This window comes from Elephantulus edwardii, unplaced genomic scaffold (genome assembly GCF_000299155.1).
Source record: "Elephantulus edwardii isolate Elephantulus edwardi_28Jun2011 unplaced genomic scaffold, EleEdw1.0 scaffold00197, whole genome shotgun sequence".
Lineage (NCBI taxonomy): Eukaryota > Metazoa > Chordata > Mammalia > Macroscelidea > Macroscelididae > Elephantulus > Elephantulus edwardii.
Window position 1 is genome coordinate 948,934 of NW_006399947.1, and position 26,683 is coordinate 975,616.

Sequence of the window (26,683 nt, forward strand, 5' to 3'; positions counted from 1 at the left end):
TGATATGCTCCAGACCACTGCTGTGGTCTCTGTGTAAAAAGTCTCCTCCTGACATTATTCCCAAAGCACGTGAGATGGAGTCTCACCATCTTTACCTCTAAGACTTTTTCTGACACAGATTTTTTGTTCTTTTGGCGCTCCAGGTGATCACTTAACTCATTGCTGCCAAGTTGAAACTGACTCAGCTGATCTTCCACTGAGTTTCTAAGGCTATAAATTACCTGGGAGGAGATTACCTGTCTTTCTCACACAAGCCACTGGTGACTCCTAACCATCAGAGAGATGTGGCTTTTGAATTTGCAGCGTAACTCCCTTTGGACTCTTGTGGTTAGGTGCTGTTGAATGGACTGTGACTCACAGTGACCCTAAGAACAGTGGATCTGAACCTAGCCCTATTCTGAGACATCATCCCTAATACACTTGAACCCTTTGCTACAGGCACTATTTAGTCCAGCTTCTCAAATGTTTTGCTCTGCATACAGATTGAATAGGTATGGGGAAAGAAAACAGCCAGGATGCATACTTTTCTTGATTTTAAACTGTACAGTGTTCCTTTTCTCTGTTCAGACAACAACCTCTTGGTGTAGGTCTAGGATTAACATCATACAATTAAGCATTCGAAGGTATTATGTAATGATAACTTCACATTATTAAAAGTATGGTAAGGCTAAACTTCTATTATTTGTCAGTTGCAGGTTCAAACCTTCCTGTTCACGGTCCAATGCATAACTCACTGCTCCATCAGGGCTCCACATGTGATTATAATCAATACCATTGATACCAGTAGTCATAAGATCAGAAGATGTAAAAGCATTTGCCTGCATATGTATCACAACAAATAACGGCTAACATTAAGAAGAAATCAGAACACTTAATTGTACTCATTTGAAACTAGATCAAGAGGCTGATGTCCAAACAGATCAAAAGAACACTACATTGTTTAAAATCAAGAAAGATGTCCATCAGAGCATTATCCTTTCTCCATACCTATCCAATCTCTATGCTGAGCAGATAATTTGAGAGGGTAGACTTTATGAAGAATATGTGGCATCAGGATTGGAAGAAAACTCATTAACAATTTGTGTTATTCACATAGACAGACATCCTTCTGGTATTCTCTGCTTTAAGTCAAAATCTATCTGGCATCAGCAGTGACATCACAGATGACAGGGCCTCTTTCAAACCCAGCTTGAGTCTCTGGCAGCTCTCTGGTAATGAACTGTTCTGTTGGGGCCTGGCTAACTTGTAAAGCAAGATTAGCCCTGTACCAAAAGACCAGCAAGACTAACTCTATCTTGGCTATAGTATCCGCTTGACAGAAAACAACTCAAGGAAGTAGGATGTTAAAAAGTAAGCCATACTGCAGCCATTTTATGCAAGTAGCCATTTTGTGCCAGGTTCAAACGTGCAGATGTTTGAAGGCGAGCAAAACCAAGTTTAACCGTTCCTTGAACCCCAAGGCCAAGCAAGGATGTGCAGAATGCAGAATGGTATGTCCCTCCCCAAAGACTCTGTTCTGATGGCCTTGCTTGCTATTTGGAAGCCCTGCTAGCAGGTGGCTCAAAAATCAAAACAAATGTATTGTCAGCCTTGAGGCTGAGTTGTTTTTCTGTTCACTGCAAAAAGAATTTAAGACAGGAGTTCAATAATAAACTTTGCTATTCACTGTAAAAAAAAAAAAAAAGATCAGAAGATGTGTTGCACTGGAAAAATCTACTGTCAAAGACCTTTCCAAAATGTTAAAGAATGTCAGTTTAAAGACTAAAGTGCACCTGATTCAAGCCATGGTCTTTTCAAACATTTGCTATGCATCTGAAAGTTGGATAGTGAATAAGGATTACGGAAGAATTGATGCCTTTGAGTTGTGATACTCATACTTTGGACGTGTTTGCTAGGAGAAGCTATTCCTTGGAGAGGAACATCGTGCTCAGAAAAGTGGAGGGACGGTGAAAGAGAGGAAGACCCTCCACCAGGTGGATTGACACAGTGACTGTAGCAATGGGTTCATGTGTGTCAGAGACTGTGAAGATGGCACTGGACAGGGCACAGTTGAGATCTCTTGTTTAGAGGGCTGCTGTGAGTCATATTGACTCAACAGCACCTAACAACAACTCATTCATGTAATCTGTAAGTCCTGCCAATTTTATCATCAGAGGAATTTCTTTTCATTAGAGTGGTTCCCAGTGGCACCTCCCTATTTCAAATTGTCCTAACCTTTCACCTGCATCGTTATCATAACCTGTCACCTGGCAATCCTACTTTATATCCTTCCACTTAAAAAAATTTAGATGACCTATTTCCCTCATTTTTCACCTACAAGCTGGTATTTGTGGTCTTACCTTATTGAGTTCCAATTTTTTTCTTCATCTTTTAAAAACAAAAATCTCTCTCCTTCCACTTTCTGTTATTCTATGCTTGCAGACCTCCAAACATAACATGTCAAGTCAGACTTAAGCTCCTGCTGTTATCTTTATGTAGTAATCCCTCATAATCCTTAAAGATACAAAGTAGATGCTACCCGGTGTGGGATGCTGCTCTACTTTTTTATCGTTGCTGTAATAAATTACCACACATTTAGTAGCTTTAAGCAACACCTATTTATTATTTCATAGTTCTGTAATTCATGGATCTGGGTTCATGAAATTGGCTGAATTTTCTAACTTCTCATGAGGCCAAAAATCAAGGTATTGGCAAGACTCTTTTCTCAAGACCCAGGGGAAGAATCTCTTCCAAATTCACTCAGCTTCTTGGCTGAACTGTTTCTTGTGATTGCAGGATGGAGCTTCCCATTTCCTTGACTTGTGAACTATCTATCTTCAAGCCAATAAGGGCATATCAAACACTTCCCATGCTGGAAACCTGACCAGCCCCTTTGACCTTGCTATTTGCTACAACTCTCTGGCTTTTAAGGCCTTATCTGATGACACTAGATTCACTCGCATAATCCAGGCTAATCTTATCATATTCACAAATTCCTTGGATTAGGGCATGACTAACTGTGGGGAGCCATTATTCTTCCTACCACTAAAGCACATTTTAGACTTGTGTCCAGTGCATGCGCCTCCTTTGTATTCCTAGGGTATGCATTACTGATTGTTGCCTAAGTGACAGCTACTTCTCATTCTCAGCATCTACTCACTGCCAGCTCCTGCGTCCCACGCTAGAGGAAGAGCATGCCAATTCTTGCTTTCTCTTTCCTGCATTTAGGATTTGAGTATGTGACCTAGTCCTGGACACTGGGACTGGGAAGTCTTGTACAGAATTTCTAGGAAATAATATTTTTTTTTCCCTATGGAGCTTTGGTAAGAAGGTCCATTGCAATAGCAAAAGCAAGTGGTTCAAGACCACCTGCTGCTCTATAGGAGGATGGACAATTTTCTCTTGTGCCACTAACTGACTCTGAAAATCTGCTGGAAGGTTAGCTATGGGTCGGTTCTGACTCTACAACAACAATGACGATGTGGAGAGATAACAAATTATTTGAGAAGCTGGGCTTTATGAAGAGGAGTGTGGCATCAGTATTGGAGGGAGACTTATCAGTAACCTATGTTATGCCGATGTCACAACTTTGCTTGCTGAAAGTGAGGAGGACGTGAGGCACTTGCTTCAGAAGATAAAAAAAATGCAGCCTTCAATATGGATCTCATATCAATACCAAGAAAACAAAGATTCTTACCACTGGACCAATATGCAACATCATGATGGATGGAGAGGAGATTAAAACTGTCAAGCTTCATCTTGCTTGGATCCACCATTAACACCCTTGGTACCAGCAGTCAGGAAGTAAGGAGATTTATTGCACTGGGAAAATCTGCAGTTAGGGACCCCTCCAAATTATTGAGGAATAAAGATGTCAGTTTAAGGACTAAGGTGTGTCTGATTTAGGCCATAGCCTTTCTGATTACCTACTATGCATCTGATAGCTGGACAATGAATAAGGATGATAGAAAAAGAATTTATACCTTTGAGCTGTGGTGTTGGACATTCCATGGATGGTCAACAAACAGATATATCTTGGAGATAATGAAGATGGAGTGCTTTTGGCGGCAAGAATGAGGAAGTTTCGCCTCATGTACTTGTGGCATGTTGCTAGGAGAGGCTATTCCTTGGGGAAGGACATGATGTTGGGAAGGGTGGATAGTTGAAGGAAAAAGAAGATCCTCAGGCGGGTGGATTGACACAGTGACTGCTGTAATGGGCTCTTGTGTGTCAGGAAGTGTGAGGATGGTGCAGGATAGAACAGGGTTCAGATCTTTTGTTCATAGGGTTGCTATGAGTCGTACTCAACTCAATGACATCTAACAAGAACAACAACAACAACAACAACAACATTTTTCCTTAATTCACACACACACACACACACACACACACACACACAGAACTGATTTTCCAGTCTTCAAGCACCATTGTATGAAGTTATGATGTTGAAAGGTTCAACAGCCTATTTGTGACCTTGCCTGATGGAGAAGCAAACAGAAGAGTGTATTGAGCTACAACACCTTCCCACTGCTGTTGAGTCAGTTTGACTAATGATGAGACTCCATTGGGCTCCCAAGTATATAAATCTTAACAAGAGGAGGTGTTTTTTTCTTTCTCTGACACAGCAGCTAGAGGCTCAACCTTACAGTAAGCCCCTCAGCACTTAACCTACTGTGCCACCAGGACAGGATCTTTTGTGTTTTTGTTACACTCCCTCAGACTTGTTATGCTGTCTTAATTTCTAGTACCAGTAAAAGCACATCATACTGGGAAACGGAGAGCCTCCGTGAAAAGGAGGGAGACTCTCACACAATGGATTTCCACAGTGAACCCAACAATGGGTTTCAGCATGAGATCGTGAGAATGGCATGTGGTAGAGCAAGCTTTTGTTCCATTGTACCCTGGGTTGCTATGAGACAGTAGACTTAATGGCATTTAACAACAGCAACAACAACAACAAGAACAGCAAGTTGTTGTTAGGAGCTCTGGTGGCCTAGTCCACAGGGAGCTGGACTGCTAGCCCAAGGGTTTGCTTTCTGGTGGTTCAAAGATGTTAGAGGATTGTGGATCCTTAGGAGGGGGATGGGCAATTTCCTCCTTATGTGATTTACAACCTGGGAATTCACTGGAGGGTCAGTTATGAATTAATTTTAATTCTACAGCCTGGAGTGAGTGAGTGAGTAAGTGAATTTTTTCTTTTATTACTCACATTACTTTCAGTAGGGGTTCCTCCACATTTAACTCAAAGAAGCTTAATTGAGAACTTCATCAGATCTTTCCCCTAATGTATTCTAACACTTAACTGCATTGAACTATGTTGGTTCCCCTTATGAGTCTATAAGACCGTGAGGGAGAACTTTCAGATCTGATCACCTTTTAAAAAATATTCTTGCACCTAGGATAGGATATAACAGTAAACTCTTAGAAACTATTTGATGAATGAATGAGTGGAAAAAAAAAAGTCCTCCTTCTTCATCAGATTCTCACATCCAAGCACATACTACTCTCATTATCTCTGTCTAAGGTGCTCCCGATTCAGGTCATGGTCTGCTCAATCACTTGCTATGCGTCTGAGAGCTGGACAATGACTAAGGATGGCAGAAGAATTGATCCCTCTGGGTTGTAGTATTGGAGAAGAGCACTGAATGCCCCATGGACTGCCAAGAGAACCAGCATGTCTTGGAAAAAAGGCAGCCTGAGTGTTCGTTGGAGGTAAGAATGGCAAAGCTTCATCTCATACACTTTAGGCATGTTGCTAGGAGAGAGCTATTTCTTGGAATAGAACATCTGCTGGGAAAGGCAGAGGGTCAGTGAAGGAGAGGGAGGTCCTCAACCAGATGGATTGACACAGTGACTGCAGCAATGGGCTCAAACGTGTTAGAGATGATGAGGATGGCCCAGCATAGGACAGGGTTCAGGTCTGCTGTTCATAGAATTGCATTGAGTCATTATCAACTCAAAGGCACCTAACCACAACAACAACGACTCTCATAATGATTAGGGCTGCCATGTCTAGTTGGTCAGGTTGTGCCCTGCTCAGAATTCCTCATTATGGCAAGGGGACAGTGGGAACTGAAATCTCACCTACTCTCCTCAAGTCATGAACCCTAGCATGGAACTGTCCAGAGGACAGGGATAATTCCAGATACTTTTCTTTGTTTTTTTCCCCTTTTAATTTACACAAAGCAGTTTTGTAGGACTTGTGTCACTGCAATGGCTCCCATTCTGACTTTTCTTTTTTGATAATGTATATGCTTTTGCTTTTCCTTGCTCATTTTTCTGTGGAGTGAACGATTCTTTTCAGGTTCTAATCATCATGTTCCGAGGACACAGGCAACTATTTTGAGAAGCTTATTAGTACTAAAATATTGGTGAGATTATGACAACGTTCTGGGAATAATTATTTAATACAACAAAAAAAGAAGAAAAAATGAAGAAATCCAACCTGCTACCAGCTGCGAGCAAGTGCTTTCTAACTCCTGGTGACTGTTCAGTGTTGAAGGCTGTAAACATTTCTCCTAAAATGTGTACAGGAGAAGGAGAGAGTCCGTCTTTCTCTTGGCAGCAGTTGGTGGACTCAAATCACTGGCCTTCTTTTGGTTAGTAAGCCGTGGGCACATAACTAACTCATTATGTCATTGTTGTGTGCTTGAGTTGGAACCAAGCCATCACTGACCCTCCATAGAGCTTTCAGTGACATTTAATCACACGGGGGTGGGGGGTGGGGGGGAGATTGCCCATTCTTCTCCTCTGGAGCAGCTGATGGATTAGAGCCCTGTACCTTCAGAATTGTAGCACAACTTCTTCCTGTTAGGCCACCAAAGCTCCCTATTGTGCCATTCAAGCTCCTTTTGATAGAACTCTCCCTGCAGAGGCATTTAGGGAGCTGTGGTGGGTTGGTATTAAGGAGTTGCACTCCCAAATCAAAGTCACAGGGTTAGAATCCACCAGCTGCCCTGCTGGAGAAAGATGGCCCGTCTCCTCCCATGCCATTTACTGCCTCTGATAGCCCGGTGGAGGGTCAGTTAGGATTCAGTTCTGACTCAACAGAACAGAACAACAACAGCAGAGGTATTTGCTTTAAAGACATAGTTGCTTTAGGAGTGAGGGAGCTAAGGCACAAAGGGGTTAAGGAATTGCCTTTTCGGATAGCTAATACGGAGAAGATGGGACATTTGAAACTCAAGGTCGCTGGTAGTGCATTGGTTTGCACTAGAATGCTGTCCTACAGGGTGGCTGTTGGAACTCTTTTAAGAGTCTTGGAAGAAAGGCCTGGCAATTTGTTTCCATGAAGATTTCAGCCAAGAAATCCTTGAAGCAGTTTCAACTTGTTACATGGAGTGAAAATAGTGCCAGTCGGTCAAAGACAACAGGCTTTTTGATTGGTTTGGTCTTTGTTGTTGTTCCTTCTTATTGTAGCAGCTCGCTGTGCTCGCCATCTCTTCAGGGTAGTGCAAGCGCTTCATCTTTGCTCCATTTTACCGATGTATGCGTGTTGGGTGTGGAAAGGAGGAAGCTGACTGGACACGAGTGTTCCCAAGACTTGCCCTTCCTTTCCCCCTCCCGCCCCTTCCTTTCCTCCAAACCCCAAGGCTACTGGCAGAAAGTTCAGGTCCCCAGATGCCCCTGTGCTCAGGTTAGCCATGGCCAGGGAAGGGGCCAGGTGGGCTAAGGGCTGGGGAGATAGGACTTGGTAAAAGCTGTAGAGGGAGAGGTTCAGGAGCAGAGCCCTCCAGCCATGCCATAAACGGCTGCGCTCCGCCGACAGGCACAGGCGGGGAGGCGCACGACCGCAGAGGGAGCAGAGCTGCCAGACGCCCAGAGCCCCAGCCCAGGCCTGCGGGAAGGTAAATGCAAATGAGCCCTGAGTGGCTGTCTGCAGAAGGAGGGTTTTCAGTATGCCAGCCCAGTTTCCCTCCTTCAGCTTGAATGCCGATTTTATTTCTGCATTTTATGAGCATGAGCGAGGGAATTAATTTCCTCAGTTTATTATGAAAGTCTTGTCCAAATAAATTTTGCTCACAAATGCTGTCCTGGAAGAGGGCCGTACTAAAATAATATAGAGATGATTAAAAGTCTGATTTATAGGTAAGGTGAATTACCAGATTTATGCCAAATTAGTACAAAAGATGAAAAGAGAATAAAAGTCTCCTCCAGGGAGCTGGGGACCTTTGTAAAAGAAAATATTTAGGGTACACATACCGTCTCCTCAGCCAAGCTTTACCACATTCCCCTTGTCCCTTTCTGTCTCTTACTAGCTTGCAAAATCTCTGGAGGCAATATTTGGATAATTCATGTGTTTATTAATGATATTTTATTTGTAAGAAAGGAGTTGTATACTAGAGAGGTCTATTTTCAAAAATTATTTTTTTTATTCTCCACTAAACTTTCTCTCTCGTGACAAGGCTACTCCTTTCATCCCACTGTGATTTCCACAGACACCAGGGCCTTTACCTCCCTCTCCATATTTCCTCCCATGCGCAAAAGCGCAAGGTCCAGATATAAGCTTCTCTGAGGTTACATTGAAATTTGAATGACATCATGATGAAAACCTGTCTCTAAACCATTATTGAGCACTTCGTATGGATCAGGTACTTTTCTAAGTGCTTTCTAATCATTCAATTTCATGCTCACAATTACGTTGTATTAATAGGTAGATATTATTGTTGTCTCACTTTACAGATAGGTAAAAGAAGCTTGAAAAGATGAGTCATTTTCTCAGGATCAGAGCTCATTGATCTTTTTTGTTGTCACTGAGTTGCTTTCAACTCAAAGTGACCCATGTGACATAGTTAAGTTACCACATACCTTTTTCAAGATTGCAATCTTTCTGGAAGAAGATCCGGCTGTGCAGAAGAGGAGCATTGAGAAGTGTTGGAAAGGTTATTGATTAGAGGAGTAGGTTGTGTCAAGTGTCCTGTTCATGGTCGCATAGGCACACAGCAGGTCTGATCAGGTTGAAGGCCCTTTCTGCTCCTCTTTTGTTTGGACATTTGATACATTTTGTAGTGTCTAAATTAATAACTCTGGTAGTCCAGTGGCCTACAGGTAAGGACTGTACTGCCACCATGAAGGCATGCTATTCAGATCCACTAGCTGCTATGTGGGAGACAGATGTTCGACCTCCTTGCAATTTACTGTCTCTGAGAATCTGCTGGTGGCTCAGCTATGGGGCTGCTCTGACTTGTATGTACATAACAGCAACAAGAAGAAGACTAGAACAAAGTACACCGGTGGCATAGTGGTTAAAATGCTAGGCTGCTAACCTAAGGTTGGTGATTTGAACACACCAGCAACGCTGCAGAAGGAAGATGTGGTGGTCTGTGATCATGAAGAGTTACAGTCTTGTAAGCTCCAGGGACTTGCTCTGTGTCCTGGAAGGTCATTATGACTCGAAGGCGACTTGCTGTTAGTGGATTTAGTTTTGGTGAATAGATTAAAACAAAACAAAAAAAAAGGGACTATGCTGAAGAGTCTTTTCAAAAGAGAAGAATCCTGCCTTACTTGTACCCATATTAATCAAATGATTGGAGGTCAGGTGAATGAAACCCCAGACCTGGAGCCAGAATATTAAGTTCTGTCTGTAGCTCTGCCTTAGGCTGGCTGCATGTTTTGGAAAGATTCCTAGGTCTCTGTGCTGATGAAATGTGATTGGTTACTTTTTCCCCCCTGTTTAGCACTATTCGTTACAAACCTACTTTTTTTTTTGTTTTAAAAATTAATTTTAATGAAAGTTTACAGAGACTTAGGGTTTCCATTCATTCGTTGTTGCACTTTTCTCGCTGCCCACCCCTCTCCCCAATTCACTCTTCTCTTTGAAAAGGAAAACTTCTTTCATTGTTATACAATCCCTCCCTCCAAGTCCTCTCCGTATGCAGCCTTCATTCTAGACTCCTGTCATGACAATAACCCCTAATCATATATCCTTTTTAAACAGGTCTCTTCCTCATCTGTTTTAATGCAGAAAGACATCCTATTAGTACACATACTTTGGGCATGTTGCTTGTAGAGACTGTTTCTTGCAGAGGGACATCATACATGAAGGTAGGAGGATTGGCCAAGGAGAGTAAGACCCTCAGCCAGATAGAATGACACAGTGCCTGCAGAAATGGACTCAAGTGTGTCAGAGATTGTAAGGATGGATGGCACAGGACAGGACAGGGCTCTGATCTGTTGTTCGTAAGGTCACTATGGGTCATATTTGACTCGATAGCACTTAACAACAACAACGTAATAGGACATGTGGTTGTTATTAGCCTACTGCTCTGGTGGTCTAGTGGTAAGGAGTTGTGTTGCCAACCCAAAGGCGGGAAGTTGAAATCCATCAGCTTTTCTGGAAGAAAGATGGACAATCTCCCCTTACGTATTTATGAATTTACAACCTCTAAAAATAACTGGAGGGCCAGCTAGAAATTACTTCTGATATGACAGCACATAACATCATCAACAACAACAACAACAACATGCTGTCAGAAGTGGATCTGTGTTTTTCAAATATTGCCTAGGAATATCAGGAACCTCCCACCAATCCTCTGGGCCTGTGAGGAAGCAGGAGGCCAGGCGACATTTAGAATAGAGAATATGATCAAGTATCCCTTTTTAGATAATCTGCAACTACAAGGAAGCCAGATGTGCAAACTTGGAAGTTCAAGATAGCAGGAGGTTTGACATTCTCTCTGATGTCTCCCGGTTTTTCAATGGGAGACATCAACAGGGAACTAGCAGACCCTGTCCCTTGTTTAAGTTTGAAGTGCCCATCTTGAGCCTTCCTGGATGACTTGGGTTATACAGATTCTTCTTAGTTCTCACCTGAGCACCCCAATTATACTGAGCATGCTAGCATTTTGTGTTCAGAAGTTGACTCTTCTTTGACTTATAAAATTTTTTTTTTCAGGAGCAGGCACTCTTCAGGGCACTCATATAGGTCTGTCTTGGAGAGGGTAAAACCAAGTTTCTCCTTGGAGTCTAGGATTTTGAAGCTCTTCTCACATACTCTGGCCATGTGGCCAGGAGAGATTGGTCCTTGAAGAAGGACATCATGCTCAGAAAGGTGGAGGAACAGTGCAGGAGAGGAAGACCCGGGATGAGATGGATTGACACAGTAACTGAGGCACTAGGAGTAGGTGTGTTGGAGTCAGTGAGACTGGTTCAGGACAGAACAGGGTTCAGAGCTGTTATACATAGGATTGAAAGCTATGAGTCACAGGTGACTTGGCGGCATATAACAACAGCAACTCTTTGTAAATAACACAGGTTTATTGGAACTCTCCATCCTCAAGGGCTGCATGCTTTCAATAAATACTACCCCTGGAGCTATCAAGGTTGGAGTAGTATTTCCCAATGCTGAGAAAGGTGCTACCCTAAAAAGATCGGTTGTTCAAATTTACCTACTAGTGTTGTAGAAGAAAGGATTGGTTCTCTGCTTCAGGGAAGACCGGTCAGGAAACCCTGCAGTGGACTTGGCTTTGGACTGGGGAAGCCAGCAGAGCTGCTTCCAGGATAGAAGGCAAAAGATGCAAGAGTGCTGACCTCTGGAGAGGATGGACTTTAATCCAGTGCCCTTGCAAGTTCTCTCTAGCTTATCCTAGGGAGGACACGGACTTTGGAAATACTATAAAGGGAAAGAGCAACTTTGCAAAACTAGGGAGGACATTGCTTCAAGGAAGGACAATTCTTAAATGACAGGGTTGAAACGAAATGCATTTCTGGTAAACTTGGAAATAGGATCCCTGAGTCAGCTGAGAAAGCCCAGACTCTTATGGTAAAGAAGAATTACAAATTTATTAGGTATAAAATAATGTCAACATGAATAAATAAATAAATAGAAACCCCATGCATATATTTTACAAAAAGTCTTCTTCAGAGAAGAACCTCCGTCAGTCTATCTTGTCTGCTAGATTCATACATCAGGCTCCCTTAGGCTCAGGCTGAAGAGTAAGCTGTTCTTCATTTCCTGTGCATCTCAGTTGATTTTTTTCCTCTGACTTTTAAGAAGAAACCAGAAATCTTGACAAGTGCATGTTCTTAGTCACAGGATTACCTTTCCTCCCTCCTAAATTACTGGTTCTTCAGCTTTCTTGGATGTCTTTGTGTCATTTTCCTGTGCCTTACAGATAGGTGGGAGTGGGGACCATCAGGTAAACAGAAGTTTCAAATTCAGTCATTCTTCAGTTCTTTTCTACATCCAGGCATCTAAAGAATGAATTTGCTAGAGTAGGTGGCTCTCATTACTTTTTCTGCTTCATTTGAAGGGGAGGGTGGTCTTCGTGGATTGAGAACAAGCATCCCCTTTGCTAGCGCCCCTCAAACAAGCATTTTAGTATCTCTATTTCAGTATCTCTTATGTAGCCATCAATCACTGAAATATGCTGGTGCTCACATCAGAACATCCTGTTCTTACTGGTTGTCATAAAACAGGTGCACTTGAAGCCTCCCTCATTTGAAAAGTTGTCAGTTTCCAAAAAACACTTAAATTCACATTTTGAAAATTAGAGCCCTTGCCTCCAGGTTCAGGTCCTGAGAAATACTTGATGGATCTTGGCACATAAATGTTAAATAACAGTAATAAATTAATAAATACATAAGTTATTTAAATATAGCATGAAGGTAATTCACAACCTGAGAACAGGGAAACCTATAAATAAATGAGCTGGTTGTTTCAGGGGGCACTTAACATTTAACCATAAAAACATAGTGAAGACATTATTACTATCCTTAAAAAAAAAAAAAGCAAGTTAGATGGGGGATTTTTTGATTGTTGTATTTTGTCCTTTGCTGCGAAGTTTATAAAAAATTCTGGCTGATAGCTTACTCTTTTCCTTTAGGGACTCTTTCTGGATTTGTTACCTACAAAAAGGAAGATCAAAATATGAATGAGATGTGCAGCCCCAAACCCTTCTTACTTCACATACAACTTTATCCTGTGCAGGGGACAGGGTTCAGAGTGGTTATGAGTCGTACTCGATTCAACAGCTTTCAGCAGCCATCCATACTCTACTCAACAGCAGCCATCAAGAGTGGGGCCTTTTTTTCTGTGGCCTAGAATTTGGCTGCAACTATGTTCGCCAGAGGATCTCTTGAGAATTTTCTTAATATCTAATCATGTCACTTCCCTGCTTAAAGCCCTTCAGTGGCTCCTCATGGACCTCAGGACAGAGTTCTAACTCCTGCATTCAGTTGGTAGGCCCTCCACTCTGAGGCCTGCCCACCTCTCTCTTTCGCGTTTGCCTTTCCCTGAGAAGCCCTGCTAACATACACAGTCAGGTCTCAGCTATAGTTGGCAGTTTGAACCCTTCTAGTAGCTCTGTAGGAGAAAGACCTGGTGATCGGCTTCTGTAAAGACACAGCTAAGAAAACCCTGTGACACAGTTTTCTCTGTCACATGGATTCACCGTGAGTTGAAATCGACTTGATAGCTCCAACAACGAGGAAGAAAGACTCATATCTGTTCTCTTTGCTGTTGTATTCTTATGCAGCACCGTGTCTGGCAATTATGGGCATCAAATAAAGTTTGCTAATGAACAACTGTATATATCTGACCCTGGCCACTGTGTCCAGGGCACCCTACTTGTCCACTGCTCTTTGGCTGTGCCCCCTACTGTTACCCAGCACCCAGGGACGCCTAGTGAGCAGATCTAGACTGGGTTTCTCGGGTCTCCTCACCGAATTGCAGGAGGTAGATGCCCATTCACTCCAGGAGGAGCTATAGTAGCGGTCCCGGGCTTGCACCTGGATCTCAGCGTTCTTATGGCAGGTAATTTTGGCTGAAGTCTTGTCCACACAGAGTTTCTCTTTCTGTAAAGGATAGTGTAATCTGTGAATGCCTGGTGGCAACAAGGTCAAAAGGCCTGCATATTTCTTCAAAGCACAACCTCCCCAAACCATCAGACCTAGGTCTTAGCCACATATGCAATTCACAGGGTCGAGTGTAGAACGTCTGCCACCTACTGGCAGAAGCGCTAAACACAGATTCTACTTTTCTTTATTGCACCGTAAGTGATGCAAATGGTTAACGTGCTCAATCAACAGTTGAAAATTTAGGTCCCCGAGAGAATCAGAAGAAAAGTGTGGTGACCTACTTCCAAAAATAAGTCATTGAAAATCCAATGGAGTATTTTTCTACTCTGTCACACATGAGGTCGACATGGTTGACTCAATCACAACTGGTTAGTGGTTAAGAGAGGATTTGGACCACCTTTCATCTTTCTACTATAGATGTCTTGTCCAAAGACCCCAGATACACTCACTCTAGTACTAGGATGTCGGACCACGCTAGCTCTGCTCTGTTTCCTGGACATTCAGAAGCAGTATACCTTGATTTTTCCAGTAGACAAATCTGAGTTCAAATCCTGGCATATCTACATGTTACACTTCTTCCTCACTTATCAACTATATCATTATTTGACATTTTTAAATTTAGGACAATAATAAAGATCCCACTATTATATGTCTGAGCCTGTCTGCAGTAATAAATGCTGAGGTGAGTGCAATGCTCGCTGTGAAGTGTTAGGTGTTAAGGTTATGGGGAGGCTTGACTGTGATGCTTGTGGTAGTTACAGAAGGATGACATCGGGAACCTATGTAATACTGTGTTATTGTTATGAACTGTTAAGTTGGAACCAACTCATAGCTGACCCTTTAGTGGATTTTCAGAGGCAGTAAATCCCAATGGGGGAGATGGCTCGTATTTCTCTTGAGGAGCAGCTTTGTACTGCTTGCCTTTGTTGGCATTGTGATTTCTTACCTCTAAACTGCTTCCCACCAGTGCTCCCTATGTAATAATGAAGTCATCCTGCCTTTTGTGATCTGATATGGTCATCCTCTATTTTTGCATAACTATTCAGTCTTTGGAACCTAACCATGTCAAGAAGTGAAGAAAGGATGTAGTTGTATGACTTCAGGAAAATTTATTAGGCTCCTTTGTGTCTCAATTTATTTATTTACAAAATGGGAATAAAGATAATAACTTCTGTATAGAGTTGCAAAAATGAAATACTTATGAAGCACTTATGTATACAATTTAAACACTTATGAAGCATTTCATATGAAACCTTAGCAATGCCTTTACCACAAGAAAACACCCAATGACTATTGCATGTTAATGTTATGTGTTTTAAGGGAGGAAGATACTTAGGAACACTGAAAAGTAATGTTTAGCTAAAACCCCTCACCTTCCAAAATCTCAAGGGTTTTAAGTGAACCACTGGAGGGCAGTGGTGGCTCAATGGTAGAATTTTTGCCTTTCATGCAGAAGGTTTGGGTTTGACTCTGGCAAAACACCTCACTATCTTTCTGTCAGTGGAAACTTGTGTGTTAGTTATGATGCTAATTAGCTTTCAGGCGAGCTTCTAGAATAAGAGTGGGCTAGGAAGAAAAGATTGTGATCTATTTTTGAAAATCATTTCAGTGAGACTTTATAGGTAAAAACAGTCTGATCTTACTTGCCTGGATCAAGAGTTGGGGCCAACACAACAGCAGCCCAAACCAACTGTATTACTGGTTTTTTTGCCTCATGCTAAGTGCTATGCTGCACAGGACTTTCATGCAGTGATTTTAAAACCGGGATCCAAGGAGGCATAGGGCTTTGTGAAAACACCTTCGGAAACTTTTAAGAGGTAAAGGAAATTTGATATAAGGAAAGGAAGTTTGAAAGGCATTGTCTGAGCCCATAGAAATGCCAACATTCTGTTTAATAAGTTAATATATGGAATGTCTGAGTTACCCATTCTATCACCCACTGTATACATCAGATACCATGACTCTGAGAGTAAGCATTCGTAAATAACTATCCCAGAAGCAGCAGAGTGGCTGAATGTCAGCTCTTGGCCTTCTGTTGACTGAGTTTGTGCTCTTGTCCTATCATTTCCTAGTTGAGTGACCTTGGGAAGCTACTTAATTTCTTTGAACCTCAATATTTTCACTTTGTCAAGTGATGGTAATAATATGCTCTGCCTTTGTGAGGTTATTAGGAGGATTAAAAAAAGATAATTTAGGTAAATCAGTACAGGTCTAGGGCCATAAATGTGCTAAGAAAAGTTAGTTGTTACTGTCATTATTCATCTTCTTTATGATGGATAAAGGTGACCAGAGACTATATCACATACAAATCATGTCTTACCCTTTCTCTCTTGTTTGTGCCATGTACTTGGAGGCAGAATGTCAGGGAGAAGTAAGAATGTGGGGTGCTCCAGGTGTCAGGGTACTCCCAGCTGACTTCCACATGCCGAGAATTTGTCAATCGAGTCAGCTGCAGATTCTTGGGTGGGTCAGGTTTGACTGTGGAAAAGATAGAGAAATATGCTTTATTTTTCTAGTGAGGCTTTGGAGTAATGCAGTTCTGGCTTCTGATTCCACCTATACCTTTTGCCAGCCATGGGCTCATAGGATTACCATCCAACTTCTCTCAGCACCATTTTTATCTGGAAAATGTGATTCAAGGTGGTTTCTGTTCCATAAGTGGTTGCAAGGAATCAGTGAGATGTACTACCTGAAGTCCTCATAAGAGATCAATACATGAACCCTTCTTTCCAAAATATTAGGAAATTAAGGATCCTCAGGGCTTCACTTGTAATCTTTGAAAATTTGCCATCCAAAGTCCAATTATGTCTGTCTATGCCCCAGCTAGCCACCCTCTCTTGTTCCTGTTCTGCTTAGATCCATGGCTGGTGTCACATTTCCCTCCATCCATCAGGCAGGGAGGGCCTTCTTCCCATCTTCTGGTGTCACTGGGCACAATAAGGGATCATGATGTCTAGTCACTGAATGACCTGGGCCATAACTATCTCTAGGTAAATAAAAGAAACTGAGTTGGCAAAAATAAGGTACCTGAGCTTCAAGGTCACACCACACCCTCAAAAGAACCCTCATCTATCACTATACCTTCTACTAAAATGGAGAGAAACTCAAAAGCCTTCTCTTTGGGGAACCATTTTCCTCAATCAGATGGTTTATGATTCTAGAACCAACTCTGCTTGGTGCTCAGAAGAAATTCCCAGAGCAGTTCATCTCTAGGCAATGCCATCGAGGACCCCCCCTCCTCTGGGATCAAGCCCTCTTCTTATACCAACCATGGGTCAGATTGAGTCCATCACTGAGAATTGTAGAAGACTCTCTACTTACTGCCCTTGTTTTGTCTTTTCACAGCATCTGCACAGACCTGTAGACGTTAAAATCAATTGTCTCTATACTGATTCGTTCACTCACTCACTCAATAAACTGTTACCGAGACCTCATTATGCGCCAGCCCCTACACGAGGATTCGGCAGTGAGCATCACAGTTTCCATCCTAAGGAGTCACATCTTCTAGAGGAGGGATATGCGACATTGAAGGTGTTTGGATGCAGTACACCCAACACAAACCACACAAAGACCATGGCACCTTAGAAATGACATTCTTCCCTCTACACTTACTATGACTACTATATCTTTTCTTTAGGTGTCAGTTAAATAACATCACCTTCTTGACCACATTATGTGAACTAGATCCCACCCACCAACTACAAATGACAAACACTCTGCAAATGCTATAGAAAATTCTGTGGTTCTATCATGCTTTATTTCATAATGCTCCTTCAGTGATCAAGAAAATAGTAAATGTACTGATAAGATACTATCTGCCAATTAAAATATAGATATTCAAATTAAAATAGTATATGTTGGGCTTTTCTAAATTTATTTTTTTTTAAATTTTTATTAGGATTGTCAGGCTAGAAACCATTCAGAGTGCTCAGAGGTTGAACCAGCACTGAGCCTAGAACAGCCACTTCCTCTTTGCCCTGTGCCTCAGGTGCAGCAGAGCGGCCACACCTGTGGTGCTGACTGATCCAGGGAAGCAAATCATTTATATTCTAGCAAAGAGTCTCTCTTCAAATTAGAGTGAAGCTAATACCGAATCTGCTGCCTCTGAGTAAATTCTGACCTGATATATAGTGAGTTAAGCATTGCATGACTTGTCAACCAAAATGTTTGTGGTTTGAACCCAGCAGCTGCTCCTCAGGAGAAAGATGAAGCAATCTATTACCCCAGGGGGTCTGTTTCTAGGCTCAGAAAGCCACTGAGAAAGTTCTACTCTGTCCTATAGGACATCTGTGAAAGAGAAACTATCTGAGATTAATTGCAGTTTGTAGGGAAGCCCTGGTTCTCAGAATAAATATTATTCCCGAAGGGCTCTTAGATTGTAAGTTTGGGAAGCAACCTTGGTGGCAAAATAGACTTGCAGCAAAGAGCCTCCTGTCTGGGGCAAGTGGTTAAACTTCCTAAGATTCATTTTTTTTCCCTCGGTAAAATGTAGATAATAGTATCTTCACTGTATTCAAGTATGTATGTGTGTGTTTTGTGTGTGCAGAATAAAAGAGTCAACACAGAAAAATCTTTGTATCAGGTGTCTGAGGCATGGCGTGCACATGTGACAAATAGCACCGACCCTTACTAAGGGCATATAATTGTTCCACACTCACTGATGTCTCGGATGAAGAAGCTGTTGGTGTACTTCTCATACTTGAGCTTGTGAATAGCTTCCACCACGACCTCAATTGGCAGGCTCTCCTCAGCTGCTGGGCAGGCGCTCTCCTCCTGACACTTCACAGCGTACTTCTTATACCTGCTCTGGTCCCTTGTGTCCTCTTCAGAGGATGTCACTGGCCCACATGTCACCCCTTGGGAGTCAGAGGAGCTGAAGTCAAAGAAAGGATGCCACATTAATGGCTACTGACTGAGAGGCTGAAGGCTCAAGTCTGCTCAGAGGAGGCTCAAAAGAAAGGCCTGTTCATCTGCTTCTGAAAGATCAGCCATTGAAAATTCTGTGACTTGAAAACCACGGAGTCACTGCTGGGTGGTGTTAACTGCATGGTAACTGATTACTCATTTGTGGGTGAGCTTTTAGTGGAGAGCCCTGATGGTGCTGTGGGCAAACAATTTGGGTGCTAACCAAAAAGGTCATGATTTTTAACCAATTTAAACCTGCTATTTGGGAGAAAGATGTGACCATCTGCTTCCATAAACCATCTGGGACAGGTCAACACTGTCCTCTAAGGTTGCTTTGAGTCGGAATCAACTTGATGGCAGTGAATTTGGATTTAGATTTCCTAGTGACTGCGGGTAAGGATCTTTGGTGGCCTAGTTCATAGGGAAGTATGGGGCTAACCCAAAGCTGCTGCCTCTTTGGCAGTTTCAATCCACTAGCATATCCGAAGGAAAAAGATAGGCAATCTCCTCCTGTAAAATTTACAGCCTCAGAAATCCAGTGCAGGGTCAGCTCTGGGTGGGTCCCACCTCGATGGCAATGAGACAGGCAGTGACTGCAGCCAGTGAGGCTGGTAAGACAACTGTTTGAGGCCATGACTCCTCCAACTGGTTTGGTTTCTCTCCAGGGTTGATAAACTCCCTTCCCTAGGAGATGAAGCTCAGCTTCAGCGGATGGTACAAATGTTTGCAAACAACTCTGCATGCATATGTCCCTGGCCTTGAGCAATCTGGAAGGTTTTTAGAATCCTTGATTAAATATCTTTATTAAAATTTCAAATTTATGTTTCTTAGTTTAATTAAAAACAGTACATTCTAATTACTAAAAAATAAAATAATAAATATGTATATAAAAGTAAATGTATGTATACTGTTTTCATCCATGTATTTATCTTAAATCTCACTTCCCGGACAGAAATACTATTCATAGCACTTGCTGTAGTCTTCCAGAACTTTCCTAATGAAAATTCAAAGTATCATATATCCACATGTATATATTTATATATACACATACACATATTTTATCTGTCTGGCTCTCTCTCTTTCTACAGATATATATAGATTTTTATATTCATAAGTGGGTTGGAATTATACATACTGTTTTACAACCATATTTTTGCCTTCTGAACGTATTATAGAAGCTTTTCATGTTAAAACGTATAGATTGGGTTATTCATTTTAAAGCCTGCATAGAATATAATGTATCTCTCTTTATTTAACCATTCCCCTGCTAATTACCCAAAATGCACTCAACACTTAGGGCCTGATTACAGTGAACATTTGCTCCTCTATCTTTCATGTTATAATTTTGAAGATGGAAAATGACATCCCAGAGGGAAATTTAGGGACTGCAGGTGATGCATGTGGTTTGCAATTGGTTGCTAACCTAATGGCTGGTAGTTTGGACCCACCAGGCGGTTCAGCAGAAAGAGCTCTGTTCCTTAAAGATCATAGCCAAGATTAACCCCTAGAGCAGTTCTGCTCTCTATCAAGTGGGCTGGCATGAGGTGGGGGCTGACCAACAACAACTAAACAAAGATCAATTTACCCAGCCAAATAGTGCCAAAGCGAGGGCGATACCTTAGGATTTCCTCCATTATCCTACACTATTTCCGGAATGTAGCTGATAAAACCACAGGCTTTGTATCTGTGAAAATGGCTTTCTAACAGAAAGCCCACGTGTAGTGGACAGTGAACTGCTCTGCTCTCTTAGCTTCGGATGGGTGGCATTAGCAGGAGAAACTTGAGGAGGGCTCGGGAAATTTTCTGATGGGATCATCGTTTTGGAATCGACTTTTTGGGCCTGTGATCTAAGCTCTGGAACGCTTGTTTCTATTTTTGACACAGGTACAATTTTGGCAAGTCATTTGTAACTTCAATTTCTCTTTTTATCCCTCCCTGCGGTGCTATGAGCCTTAACAAAGCATTTCCAGGCCATTTGGATGAGAATTGGCTTCAATAAAGCCGAGGCTATTTTCAGGCCTTGATAATATCCTGTCCAAATACGTACATTTGTTCAAGCAACTGGCTTAAATCTCCATGTTCTTTCCTTAATTTAGGGCAAGAGATGCGAGTTGAAAAGATTCTGTGTTTGAGTTGTCACTGATGGGCTTTCCTTTTCTTTTAATGGGATGGTAAGTTCTAGCAAAATGTCAAAGAGCCAGGTGGGTTTCACTTACCCTCTGCTGCTTTTAACAATAAATTCTAAATCAGCACTGATTGCTGTCAGCCACCAGCAGGTAAAATGTCCTGAATAATTCTTTGCTTCACATTTTAGAAAGGTCTTATTTTTGCGTTCTGGATGAGAAAAAGAATAAAAACTCAATGTTTAGAGGTTGTCTTTTAGAACGATTTTGATCGTAATTAATCACAGGTCACCCAATGGTACAAATGTGTAGTTCTTCCATTAATTTTCTTGGAAAATAAGACTATTTCCCTAGCAGTTAGTTTATCTAGGGATAAGAATATCTCCATAAGATATTGATTCTATAGGTTTTAATAGATGTCAGAGGGAAGTATTCTTAATATTTCCCCAAGGCTATCACCTATGCTTTGACCTTGCATAATTTCTACTAGCCATAGGATAATATTATTTTTATTTAAAAGAAAGCCTTAGAAATAGCATCTAGACTGACCACAAACATTTCACAACATGACATTTTAATGGGTTCTAACTCAAAGCTATCCAAGAAAGCAAAGGATAATGACATTTCTGGTGGCTTAAGAAAAGAACTTTATGTTAATTCATGAATTATCCTGTGGCCTGTCTTTGTTTAGCTTTTACCTTTGTGCCACTTACTGAGGAAAAGAGACCGCTGACACAATCTACAGGGATGAAATTACCTTTCTGTTCCTTTAGGATATCAGTGGACCAAACACCATCTTCTCTTTTGTGAAGCAGCAAGAGTGAATGGCTTAGAACCTTTTCTCCTTTCTGACAGGTGTATCGGCCAGCATCTGAGAACTCTTTGACCTGGATGGTCAGAGTTTTGCCAGAGCCTAAGACCTCACTGCTCTGGTCAGAGGTCCAGGTGATGCCATCTTCTTCAAGGGTGTTACAAGTGAGGACCACCTCTTCTCCAGAAGCATTTGGGTGCCAGTCCAGGTCTACAACATAAACTGGAGAGCAGAGAAAAGAAAACTAGACTTTAAATTCTATTAATTCTGGGATTATGAGGAGAATTGTGGTATCAGGATTGGTGGAAGGTCTATTAACAATCTCCGTTATGCAGATGACACAACCCTGCTTGCTGAAACTGAGGAGGACCTCATGCACTTGCGAAGGGTCAAGGACTGCAGCCTTCAGTATGGACTGAGGCTCAATGTCAAGAAGACAAAGATTCTCACCACTGGACCAATTGGCAGCGTCAGGATGGATGACGAAGATATTGAGAGTGTTCACAGCTTCAGTTTGCTCGGCTCCACAGTCAACACTCTTGGCACCACCAGTCAGGAAATCAAAAAGCGTATCGTGATGGGAAAGTCTGCTGTTAGGGACCTCTCTAAAGTACTCAGGAGCAACAGTGTCTCTCTGGAGACTAAGGTGCGCCTGATACAGGCCATGGTATTTGCAATCGCTTGTTATGCATCAGAGAGTTGGACAATGACTAGGGAGGACAGAAGGAGAATTTATGCCTTTGAGCTGTGGTGCTGGAGAAGGGTACTGAATGTACCATGGACTGCCAGGAAAACAAATGGATTTGTCTTGGAAAGGATTAAACCAAGCTACTCCTTGGAGGCAAGGATTCTGGGGCTTCGTCTGACATACTTTGGACATGTTGCCAGGAGGGACGGGTCCTTGGAGAGGGACATCATGCTTGGGAGGGTGGAAGGACAGCGCAGGAGGGGAAGACCCTCTATGAGATGGATTGATTCGGTGACTGGGGTAATCGGGATGGGTGTGTCAGAGGCGGTGCGGTTGGCGCAGGATAGAGCAGGGTTTAGGGCTGTTGTGCATAGGGTCACTATGAGTCGGAAACGACTCGATGGCACATAACAACAACAACAAACATCCTGGCATCTTGACTGCTTATGCATAGCCTTGCTCATAACTCGTGCTTGGAAAGATGCTTGCTGAGATGTTTTCAGGGCATTGGATCCCACTTGGACTCAGGAGTATGAAACAGAGAAGCAAAGGGTGTATAGCTCATGGACTCCTTAGTTGACTAGTCATGATCATTAATTTTTGGTTAGTTGGCAAATGAGGAAAAATCTGATACACCAAAAAATGTAAACAGCACAGAACTCATTGCCAAAGATCTAGTGATGGTATGAAATCACCAACACAATTTCCATTTCATAGGGAATAAACCAGAGCACAGCATTTACTGGAATAAGCTGGTGGTTAAAATTACAAAGTTTGACCAGGACTGAATCTCATCCCTATGGACAGGCTGGGGAATTGGAGGCAAGGTAGCATGGAGGCAATGGTAACATCATGCACCTCTGTTTCCTCAGTAAAATGAAAACAGTGTTTGTTTTATAGATTTGGATTTAAGGATTAAATGGAAAAAAAACCCCACAAAAAACCCAACCAATTTAGCCCAGGGCCTGACATTTGGTAAACTTAAAGTAAGCTATTGCTATTCTTCAGAGAGAAAAAGATGAGACAGTGGCACAGAACAACTGGTTTACAGCTTTCCGTGAGGATTTAAGGATTTTGTTTTCTTTTCGGGAGACTTATCAATAGTGATTTCCATTCTCTCTGTATATTATTCAGTTAATTTAAAATCGTAGAAGACGCTTCAGTATACGAGACTCTATTTTATATGAAGGATATAGGGGTTAAGCAAAGCCACATCAAGTTAGAAACATTCTACAATTAATTATTTTAACCAATGGCAATTAATATTTTAAAGCAAAATAGCTATGAATAATTGTATGAAAAACCAGTTATGACTTGTAAATCATCCCTCAAATAAAAAATATGAGAAAAAATAGAAGCAAAAAAGACCTGCATCCAGCTCAGGCCTTCTAACTTCTAGGCTTTGCACTGGACTCTAATATAGTATTCCAAAGAGTTTACAACATCAAAGATGCCTTCATAGAGCAGAGGAACTAGAAATAGATACAACAGCAACAAGATACCTTCATTTACTCATTCATTCATTTATCTATGTACTAATTATTAAATAAATGCTGTATTTTAGTGCAATGGTTCTCAAAGAATGAATATCAGACCCAATCAGCAAGCAGCATCTCTTGGAAATTCTTGAGCCCTAGGCAGACTAACTGAATCAGAATCTTTGGGGATAGAACTGAAGGATCTGTGTTTCCAGATGATTCTGATACTTATTTGAGTTGTAATGCCATATGGGTGTTTAACAGCCCTGACTTTGAACTTAGATAACTCTGAACTTAAATTTAGTTCTAGATACCACTCAAGTATAGTGGTCTTGGCTAAGACACTCAACTATACTAAGTTTCAATATTATGTTTAAATGGGGAAGATGTTAGTATTCACTTTGGAAGGTTGAGATGACTTCCCCCGCCACCTGTAACTTTTTTTTAATAGTCAAGACAATACCAGCTAACATTTACTTTCACCTCACCATCTACTGACTTGTCATCTGCGTTCACTGACACATTGAGTAATCTAAGAGTAGGTGTCATTTTATAATTCCTAGATTACAGTGTGTGGAAACTCAGGTGTAAAGGTGATGCAGCTTGAAGTCATATAGTCTGTGATTTCCAGAACAGAACTGAGTCACAGTGACCCAAATCACTGTAAGCTTAAATCCTAGGCTTTTGCCCAAAATGCTTAGTTAGAGGAAAATCATCAAAGTGTCTACTGGGTAGTGGAGTGGGAGATGAGAGAACACGGTTCTCACTTTCCTTAAATCTACTGCTTTAGAATTTTATGACATGACAGCTGGTTTTAGCATTACTGGAAAAGCCCACAACTCTTTTATACCACAGTACACAGATGGCTAACAAAATGTCAAACAAGGCAAACAGTTGTAAGAGGTATTTGCAGGAAATACATGCTCCATTTTCCCAGGAGACTGATCCTCAACAGGAGAATGTAGCATGTGTGTGGCTGCCCATTCAGTCTGGTGTCCCAACAGGTACTGCCTGAGAGTCTTAAATTAGAATTCCAGAAGTACAAAAGGAATAAAAAGAAGCTGATTTACCGTCTTTCTTCAGTTCCCATATGGCCACAAGGGGAGATGCCAGCAAAACTAGGGCAAAACAGGAGATGACCAACCGCTGATGACACATCTGAAAAGGAGACAGAGAAGCAGGAGGAGAAACAGCGGGAGAGGGAAGAAAAAAGGAAGGAAAGGGAAGGGGAGGTGGTCAGAAATATGAAGGGAGAAGAGGAGAATGAAACAAAAGAACAAAGAATGCCAATAATTATTCAGTTACCTTTGGGAACTATTTTTACTTTTTATGCACATTGCATTGTTATTTCCTTTATTTCTTCTCTGAAAAGTCAAATTAATACTGCAGCCCTACACACCGGTCTTTGGGTAAGAACATCTCCAGACAAAGAATCATAGAATATGTGGCGCATAGGCATAGCTGCCTGGTGCAGTCGTCCTATTATTTAGATAAAAAACCAAAGACTTAGGGAAGGAGCACAACTTGTCTGGGTCAGCCTTAAGTGTTTATTTATTTAGGAGTTACTATGTTGTACATAGGGTCGCTGTGAGTTGCAAGCGACCCGACGGCACATAACAACAACAACAACATGTAAAGGGTGCTGGGCTAGGGAGAGCTGGAAGTGAAAAGAGTTTTATCTGGATCTTACCTTCTAGGAATAAACACACTCATTCAACAAATATTTATTAAGTCAGTGTGATAAATGTTAACACTTTCCTGGGGAAATAAACCACATGTCTGAATCACTCACTAGGCAGTGTATGTGTGCAACACCCAGGGCTAACGAACTGGAAAGTTTAATCAGATATAAACCTTCTGAGCCCAACAGGTCTTCTGCCCTTGAAGAAGTCTTGGTTTTCTCTTTGTTTCTGTATGTAGCCCAGTGATCTTGTCTCTAAGCTTGGAGCTTTCAAAGACACGTTTATCAGTCAATTAGTAGTGACCGTAGTAGAGTTCTGACTGGCACAGAGCAACAGTTAGTAAATTCATAGGCTTCGAGAAAGGCAAAAGATGACTTAAATTCTGATTCTATCATCCATAACTATGCAGTGTTTGTTCGGCATGTTTTTCTCTGAGCCTTTTCTATAAAATGCATATAATATCCATCTTAAAGCATTCTTGAAAGAACATAAGGACACAGGAATATTACAGAAGGCAATCAATAAAATATTTAATGCAAACTAATCAGAAAGAGATAAAGATTGATATTCTCTGCTTTACTAGTCAATGGATAGTAAAAAAGATCTGTGCCTTGTTATGGGTAAATGCTCATGAACATATTGGCATTACATGGGTCTGCCAATCCTGGATGTCGGTATTCTGGGAACAGACACCATGGAGATTCCTGGTAATTCCTTTCCATTCTCTTAATGTTGGGATTTTCCCTTTGTCTCTATGCCCAAATGCATTTGATAATCTCAGGTGAGTGCTCACCAAAGTCAAGGAAACACAGTGGTGAATGTAAGAAGCAAGTCACATCTACTTTTAGAACCACTGCATGTTGTTGGTTAGGAGAGTATATATACACCTCTTAATCAAACTCTGGAGAAGCCATGGAATTTGCAGTTGGATACTCTACTGCTGTCTAGATGATGAGCTGACCCCACAATAGTATCCCCTCATCCGACATTTCATTTTACATAGTAAGTTTGAGAGTCTCGAGGGTTCAGTTTTGTGTGTTTTTCTCTCTATAAAATGTCATTTCTTCCCCCCTAAACATCTGAAACCCTCACTTAAGGGATACAGGGACTTTAATGTGTGTAAAGGCTTTCTAATGTTAATGCCAACATGGGAAGTGACACTTGAGTGAACATCTCTTTTCCAAGTTTTGTTTGTTTTGATATTAAGCAAGCTTTATAAT

The 26,683-nt window shown here is 41.6% G+C and overlaps 1 protein-coding gene across 1 annotated transcript; it reads right to left on the reverse strand.

Moving 5' to 3' along the window:
* Positions 1–7,441: 7,441 nt before the first annotated feature.
* Positions 7,442–24,939, reverse strand: IL12B (interleukin 12B (natural killer cell stimulatory factor 2, cytotoxic lymphocyte maturation factor 2, p40)). The gene is made up of 7 exons (XM_006897049.1): positions 24,852–24,939; positions 21,562–21,837; positions 20,898–21,015; positions 18,435–18,649; positions 16,097–16,254; positions 13,642–13,773; positions 7,442–7,816 (listed from the first exon to the last, which is right to left on the reverse strand). The coding sequence occupies exons 1-7, from the start codon at positions 24,937–24,939 to the stop codon at positions 7,442–7,444; spliced, it is 1,362 nt and encodes a 453-aa protein (XP_006897111.1).
* Between the last annotated feature and the right edge of the window lie 1,744 nt (positions 24,940–26,683).